This window comes from Thunnus thynnus, chromosome 4, assembly GCF_963924715.1.
Source record: "Thunnus thynnus chromosome 4, fThuThy2.1, whole genome shotgun sequence".
Classification (NCBI taxonomy): domain Eukaryota; kingdom Metazoa; phylum Chordata; class Actinopteri; order Scombriformes; family Scombridae; genus Thunnus; species Thunnus thynnus.
The window spans coordinates 21297183-21305292 of record NC_089520.1 but is presented as its reverse complement, the minus strand read 5'-3'; the positions used below and the strand labels follow the sequence as shown (position 1 = coordinate 21305292).

The 8110-nt window shown below is 42.2% G+C and overlaps 2 protein-coding genes across 2 annotated transcripts; one reads left to right on the top strand and one right to left on the bottom strand.

The window, feature by feature from the left end:
• mustn1a (musculoskeletal, embryonic nuclear protein 1a) lies at positions 1-1430 on the top strand. Its single transcript, XM_067587457.1, has 3 exons — positions 1-146; positions 258-387; positions 746-1430. The coding sequence occupies exons 1-3, from the start codon at positions 138-140 to the stop codon at positions 841-843; spliced, it is 237 nt and encodes a 78-aa protein (XP_067443558.1). The 5' UTR covers positions 1-137; the 3' UTR covers positions 844-1430.
• Position 1431: 1 nt separating this feature from the next.
• ruvbl1 (RuvB-like AAA ATPase 1) lies at positions 1432-8031 on the bottom strand. Its single transcript, XM_067587456.1, has 11 exons — positions 7748-8031; positions 6355-6441; positions 6099-6231; positions 4206-4357; positions 3603-3692; positions 2817-2966; positions 2623-2686; positions 2341-2539; positions 2142-2244; positions 1965-2056; positions 1432-1839 (listed from the first exon to the last, which is right to left on the bottom strand). Exons 1-11 carry the CDS (start codon positions 7886-7888, stop codon positions 1680-1682), a joined length of 1371 nt encoding a protein of 456 aa, XP_067443557.1. The 5' UTR covers positions 7889-8031; the 3' UTR covers positions 1432-1679.
• Between the last annotated feature and the right edge of the window lie 79 nt (positions 8032-8110).

Sequence of the window (8110 nt, the reverse complement as noted above, 5' to 3'; positions counted from 1 at the left end):
TCTTAGGAAGAGATTTACTGTCCAGTGGAGAATTGCTGCCAGGTTGTGTGTGTGTATATATATGGGCTGGACCGACAGACAGCTGACAGAGAGAGGAGAATTTCCCACAGGATATCTTCCACCACTACTCAACCAACATGTCTCAAGTAAGGCCATAGTTTTAAGTTTTCAAAAGAGATGACATTTTCTTGTATTGTTGACTTCTGTAAACACGGAAGTGTGCCTTGTCCTACTTTTTCCTTCTCACTGCCCTTCAGCCAGGTCAGGAAGAGGACGAACAACTGCAGCGTCCTGAAGTGAGAGAAGAGGACCTGGCTGATGCAAAGAATAAGCTGGGTGGAAGTGAGCGAGTGAAGAGCAAGACTGAAGAAGTTATGGAGGAGTGTGGTGAGCACACACACACACACACACAAATAATCACAGCTATATGGTTTGGTGTTAGTTTGACTTACAGATTAAACAGAAAGAAAACAGTCTTTTTCTTCCTGTATCTGGTTAAGCTAAGATAACATTATGGCAGTGAGTTTGTGTGAGGGGAGTTCCTCATGATGCACAAGTTTCCACTCCATATACAGAGAGGACTCTGAGAGCTCTAATGATGGGCGACTCCTGTCAGCGTACTCTCTCACCAAGTGGGATAAACTGTGTGTATTTATAAAGAGCATTTCTGTGGCCTTATGTAACCCGCTTCTTTCTGCCCCATTAACAGTGAAATATTCTGATAGTTGTTTCTCTTCCTCTGCAGAGAAAATGGGTAAAGTTGCTCCGTCTGTGTTCAGCGGGGTGAGGTCCGGAGGAGAGACTGTTCTCAATACGCGCTCAGCTAAACCAATCAGGAAGTAGCAGGAGACTTCCTGACCATGATTGGACAACACCTGTTCCACATTAGTGATTAGGTTGTTTTCTTGCTGTGCTTCATTGTATGAATTGTTAAGTGTGTTTTTATAGTGGTTTCCTGTTATTTCTCAGTTATCTTTGTGTTTTTGCATTCAACAGTTTCACTTTGGCATGTTTTTGAGCTTTTATGAAGCTGATAATTACCTTTAAAAATCTAAGAATTTCTATGACCTGGTAAGCCAGTTTTTTTTTTTATTATTATAAGATTAAGAATTTAGGTTTTTTGCTATTTTTTTAATGTTCCTGTCTCACCAGCATTTGCCCACAGCTTCATGGTGTGGAGTAATAATAAAGGAACACGAAGCACCAGGTGCAATATGGCAATTGATAAATTTGAACATACAAAAATCTTCTGAAACATCAGTGTGCTTTATATACTTGTCTTTGTCAAAAAAATAAAATAAAAAAACCAAAAGAAAATAATTTGGTCTGTGCATTTGTGCCTGGACTGTGAGGAGTTTGTCAAAATCATCCATCATGTAAAAATCTGTAAAAATGTAACAATCCAAAAATATTAAAGAACACTGAGACAAGTTGTGTTTTCCATTTTTATTCAAAAATTATTTTCATCAACAAACGGAATGAATAAAAATCAATTAGAACAAACTACTACAGTAAATGAGCCGTAAGTAAGGACACTACAATGAGCCATGGTGGAGCGATAAAAGATGCAAAGAAACAAAGCATGGGACAAAGATGGAGAAATAAAGTGAACCATGTAACAACTGGCTGGTAACACCAGCCCTGAGAGTTGTAAAAGAAAAGAGGTGGAGATCCAGTTTTTATTTCATAAACTTGTGATGTTGATCTTGGAGGATTTTGGCCGAGGACTTTGCGTCGTAGAACAACTCGTTGATTTCCTCTACCTGCTCCCTCTCCACTGTCTCTTTTCCCTGAACGCGGCCCAGCAGACTGGCCGGCGTCAGCAGCTGCACAGCGTACCTGAGAAGAAACAGAAAGTAAGAAGCACTCAGTACACTCATACACACACACACACACACACACACACACAAACAGTATACAGCTTTCTCCCCTCTATTCACTGACACAATGCACTATATCTTTACCTGAGGGTGGTCTTGTTGCCGATCTCTGCCAGATGTGCAAGTGCTTCCTCGCTGATATTGATCCCCTCAGTCTGAGAACGGATCTTGATGATCTACAAATCACACCGTCGTCAGTCACACAAATGCAAAAACCCCTGAAGTCACACATCACACATGCACTTTGACCCTCAGACTCACCTGCTTCATCTCCTGTGGTGTGTACAGCATAGTGCGGATGATCATAACTCTGTCCAGCAGGTCCAGTGGAATCCCGTGTGGTGAGCTGATGTCCTCCGTTCCCCTAATGTGCAAAAAAGGAAAGTTAAACTACAACTCTTACTGCATTTCGAATATATATTTCTCTCTATAAAATCAATTTTATAGAGTTAATCCAAACCTGATTAAACAGTTTCCCCTGTTGGAAGCGAATACAACGATGGGGGCGATGGTGCTCTCCAGCGCTCGGTGGAGGTAGGTGAAGCACTCGATGTCCAGCATGTGCACCTCGTCCACGAACAGCACGCCGGGTACTAGCTCAGCTACACCTTGGTCGATGTAGCGGTTCACCACCTTGTTGATCTCAGCACGTAGCTTATCTGGAATGGCAAAAACGGAAGATGAATGAACAATAAAAGTCAGCTGGTGGAAGCACTCTGTGATGTTTTGAGTTTTTCTCTACCTGTGATTTCTGTCTTTTTGGGCTTCATCAGTTGTCCCATCATGGAGAGAATGTCCTGGCCTCCCTAAGACAGACAAATAACGAGCAGTTATTAAGGAAGAGGAAATAACTGCCTCTGACAACTTAATATATATATGACAATGTGACCGGATGCACATACATATTCTCTATGTTACTGTTTTACAGTTCTGTACCTGGGGTCTGGCATTTGCGACATCCAGGTCGTGCAGTGTAACATCCTGAACTATCTCCTTCTTTTTGTGGACGTCACCTTTGGGCAGCGGCACATACTCCTCGGCCTCCAGGTCAAACTCTGTTGCAAAAGTGTCACAACGACCTTGTCTCTGCAAAAGACACAAGCATAAAGAACATGTGGGTCACTGTTTAACAAAAAATGAATGTCTTACATTGCTCCGGAAAACAGTGAAACAGAAGACGGCGCATAAGAGGAGGGAGAGCAGGTGTATGATTGAACCCGGTGCCAGCCCATCGTAGACAGGAGGGCGTGCGGCTGAGGGATGAAAGAGTTAGAGGAGGCAGGTCATGAGATGGCTGTCAACAGTAACAAATGTGTCGTCCAGCCCTCCTCCCCTGGCCTCTGACTAGAGCCGACCCGCGCGCCCCCCTCCCCCCGGCCCACCTGCGCCGATTAAAGGAGCCGTCATCGCGGCCTGTCAACACGGGCCACAAGCCTCGCTGTTGGAAAAGGGGCACTGTGGGAGATGGAGAGATAGAGGGAGCGTGAAGAGTTGCAGGAATGAGAGGGGCTCATTCCAGAGTACAGTAGAAAATGCAGCAGAGCTTTCATGCAGAGCTGAAAGAGATGAAAGAACGCCACCATGAAGGACGGAAGAGGACGAAAAAATACCGAGACACCAAGAACAAAACCAAGAGCTTTTATTCAAACTATTTCATTAATGAATTTGTTGATCAAAATTTGTGACGGTTGTGACGAGTACATGAAAGTAATATAGTGATACCTTGACAGCTCCACTGTTGGCTTCAATGTAGATGACATCTCCCACTTCCACACGCTCCTTCTGAAGACTCTCATAAATGCTGGGATCCAGCTGAGGAAACAAGACGGGTGTAAAATATTTAAATCTGAGCATTAATGTCCCCATTAGCATTACTTTTATTACTAAAATCATGGCCAGAATTGGTCAATGACATTTTAAAAAACACAACGCTAAAATTCACATGTAAATCAACTGTTTGTTTTTCAGGATACTGATGGAGAGGAAGAGTTTTCTCAATTTTCAGGTAAGAGTTAAAACTGAATATGGAAACACTGATAGAAATCACATCTAGACACAACCTGGATTTGACATGTATGTTAATGAAGGTGTAAAAAAAAAAAAATATATATTTTGGAAATATTTTAGCTGATGCAAAGTAGCTTGAGAAGTTGATAAATTCTTGATAAATTGACACCGTTCTCATCAATCCTGTGGAAATCATTATCATCATTAACAGTTTATACATGCACCATAGCTAAAGGTGCTTTACAAGCAGCAGTAGCACAAGTACAAATAAAAAAATAGAGAGAGGAGAAAAAAAAAGATTATAGCTCCCAATCTGACCTTGAGCTGCTTTGTGCCTTTGCCCGTCTTCAACCCGATGACGACGTGGCTGATGGTTTTTCCGTAGCCACCCATGGGATTCTCAGTCTCACAGGGGGTCAGCTCTGTCACCTCCCCTTCATACACCTCCTTTGTTTCTTTGATACGTAATCCTGAAGGAGGGCGACATTACAGTACAGTGTGAGAACTCAATCGGGCCTTTATATTCCTGCTGAAACTAAGCCGCCACATCCTTCAGACTACTCAACAATGCGTTTTATTACAGAGAGAGAGAGAGAGAGAGAGAGAGAGAGAGCGTGTGTGCATGTGCCCATGAAATGTCTGGGCATCTTTCTCTGTAACACGATTACACTCTTGTTGCTCTTTTGTGCAGCCTGCGGCCCTGAGGATGAGGAAGGCACAGGTGGCTGATCCTCAGGGCCCAGTTGTTCAGAAGTCATCTGATGGGATTTCAGCTATTGGATTGGATCAAACCTTGAAAAAGGGGTTGTTCAAAAGGGAAAAAAAGAGTGTTCTGAAATCGGATTAGATCACGTAATCCAGTCTTGGCTTTGATCTGGATCAAACCTTCAGTATTTGGTGCTTTTTAGCAGGATTGGGATACCTTTGATCACAAAAAAATTTTAAAAATTATTTATTATTTGTATCATGAAGTATTTATATTGTGCACTTGATTTATTTAACTGTTACAGTGATCGAGTAGATAAAGTACTGTGTATTAATTACAATGTCACAATCATCAGAGATGAACCAGTCAAAAGTCATTTCTAACAACTGCATCCCTTATTGCATGTCCAGTCAGTCCCTCATTCTGGGTGAACACCAGAGGTTGGTCTGGGTCTTCAACAAGCTCAGGTGCATCATAAACGTTGTAACAAGGAATAATCCAGATTGGGTAATCTTGAAAAGTTTGTATCTGGATCAGGGTAATCCAATCCAATGTTGCTTTGAAAAAAAAAAAACGGCACAAAAGTAAGATGGATTACCTGATCCTGGATAGCAAAACATGGGATTTCAAAATCCGGATCATTCTGATCCAGATCAAACTTCTTGAACAACTGGGCCCAGGTCAGAGAGCAATGCTTAAGGCAGGGACTGTCTGTCACAGCGCTCTTATCGACATGGTGATGACAACCACAGAATGAAACCCCCTCCCCCTGGCAGATCATATTTGAGGGGAGGAGCGAAGGTGCTGATGACCACCTCTCCCTCTACCCAAGCTCCATTTCCCATTTCCTTCCCTCCGACAGGTACCATCAGCAGTCAGACAAACCCCTTCCCCCTCTAGAGCCTTCCTTCCTTCTCAACACCGGTCTCATAAATTTGCTGCAGAGTGCTGCCTTTCAGCTCATGAGAATGGTGTCAGCAGGACACTTTCCTATTCCTGCCCAAGGACTCCTTCACTGAGGGACTGAGATGAACATATAAGGCTCTGTTACACCAAAAGCTGCAGGCAGGCTGAGGAATTTTAAAACTGAGAGGCATTTCATTTTTCACTGCACTTAAAGATCCAGCTCTAGTAGAATCTAACCAAGCAGATAGTTTCAGTTTTATGAGCTTTCATGTGCTGAGGTTTTTAAATATCTGTTGTTGAAACTTATACTGCCAATTCAGGACAGTGGGAGTGGTGTGGAATTGGTTTCATGTTGGTACAGAGTCTGGTGATGTATAGTGATTTTGTCAGTTTCTTCACTTATCGTTGTTTCAGCATTTGCTTTCTCTTGCTGCTATTATGGTTGCAAATCAACCGTTTTGCAACGCAAAAGCTTGTGTTTGACCAACATTCAAATTTTCTTTACTGTAAACTTAAAGCTCAACAGGTCAGAGCGCATCAAAAACAACAACCTCAGTCAGCCTTGTTTGGGGGTAGAAACTATGACCAGTCACACTCACCGATGGCCCTCCTGAAATTCTCCATCAGTACTTCTGTTTTTTTAATCTCTGATGAGTAGACCTCACTGCCGACCATGGGGCAGAAAGGCACCTTGTTTCCCAACTCCTGCGCTACAGCCAAGGCAAGGGCGGTCTGAAGGGAGGAGAAGCAGAAATGTGAGAAAAGAATCACCAACAACAACATTAATAACAACAAAAACCACACTCAACAGTTTAACTAATGTCCTGCTGTTAATGAATGATCACTGTACATTACCTTTCCTGTACCGGGTGGCCCAGCCAATAAAACTGCCCTTCCTGACATCTTCTTTGAGCGGATCAGCTCAACAATGATGCCACAAGCCTAGAGAGTGAACACAGCATGTAGTCCTGTTATATATCAACATTCAAAAGTAAAATACCAACAGGACCTAACTGCAGGGAAGATGGACAGAGTAGTAGGATATCCTGGTGAGAACTTTGACCCAAGACTTTACCTTAACTCAGATGTCTGCAATGTTTCCCAATTGATAGATTTACTGTATGTTCACATGTGTGTTGGACTATTGTAAAACACAACATTTTTCACATTTATAATGGCTGAAGTCACACTCTGTTACTAGAAATGTTCATTGTTGTCTGGTTGGACCTGTCCTGGTTGGCCACACCAATGTCTTTGAAAATCTCATTCAAAACAGATCCAGTGCACTTGAAGCTGAGCATTTCACAGCAGGTTTTTTTTATTTTCACATATTGAAATCAAGTGTAAGCTTGACAATGGCAGCTCCTGACATTTCCAATCTGTGCACTGTCCCCACTCCCAGTCCCACTGACCACTCTGTTACTCTGTCCATGTATGTTAATGGCATAGGGCTAATAAAGAAAAAAAGCTGTTCTCTTTTATTAATTACATTTTTGAAAAGGGTACGGTACACCAATGTCCTATCCAAATGATTGTAGGCAGTCAAGTATTTCTACAAACAGTCAGGTCTCCTTAATCTGGAAATCAGAGCACTCAAATACAATGCCTTTATCTGTTTACAAAGCTGGTCCTTTGTCATTGAATGTGTAATGTGTGAATAAAAGTCTTCCATAAGTTGAATATTGGACCAGGATTGGCTTCCAAAGTATTCGTATGTCACAAATCATGCTCGTTGGCCTGCCCCTTAAAATTGGATTTTCAATAAGCACAAAGAAACATTACACTTTCAGCAGATGAATGTGAAAATGAATGTGGATGCTCAAACATCCAACTATAGGAATAAGGAGAAAAAACATATTTTTGAGTGGAGGGGGACTTTACATAAAATCATAATTGCTGTTAGTGTTTGTCTATTGAGCTGATCCGAGTTGCATTCATCAGTTATACAAATTCAGTTATATGCATTTTTGCTTTTCTGTGGAGGGATCAAAAATTCACAAACCAAAAACGGAGCTCTACAGTATTTTTAAAAGGGTAAATGAATAACTGTAAATATCATTTTAAGGTGGACTTTCCCTTTAGCTCACCTCTGACCTGAGAGTAAAACAGCGACACCACAGGGCTAACGGAAATAACACATTAACACCTGCAATGAGCTAAATCATCCTTGCAAGAATCCTTCAGCTCTCCTAGTCATCCAAACAAACACTACAAGAATAACTTAACTTCAATGCAACGTAAATATTACCTCTCTGGCAGCCTCCTGGCCGACTAGACCACATGCTGACTGTTTAGCATTCCCGGCCTCGTCGAGCCCGAGTCCTTTGACATGACTGTGAGAGGCGATCCGCTGAGTTTTTGTGGTGCTTTTTACCTCCTCGATCTTCATAGTTGTGTATAGATATGTGATGTGAAAACTGCAAAGTGGGTTTAAGGCAAAGAAATTGCCTCCTGTGCCTCAGATTACTTCTCACCGCCAGAATCGGCGCCGAAACTCAAAACACAGGGAAATCGGTTTCCATGTGGGTTACTAGGGGGAAAATTAGCGGAAGTGATACCCCTGAAATTACCGCCTATTTGGACTATCGAGTAAACCGATTGGACCATACCG

Coding starts and splice junctions, on each gene's coding strand:
- mustn1a (XM_067587457.1), top strand. Junction 388..745: donor AGAAGTTATGGAGGAGTGTG/GTGAGCACACAC, acceptor CTTCCTCTGCAG/AGAAAATGGGTAAAGTTGCT.
- ruvbl1 (XM_067587456.1), bottom strand. CDS start 7,888: ATGAAGATCGAGGAGGTAAAAAGCACCACAAAAACTCAGCGGATCGCC. Junction 2,245..2,340: donor AGGGGAAACTGTTTAATCAG/GTTTGGATTAAC, acceptor TTTGCACATTAG/GGGAACGGAGGACATCAGCT. Junction 1,840..1,964: donor GGCAACAAGACCACCCTCAG/GTAAAGATATAG, acceptor GTTTCTTCTCAG/GTACGCTGTGCAGCTGCTGA.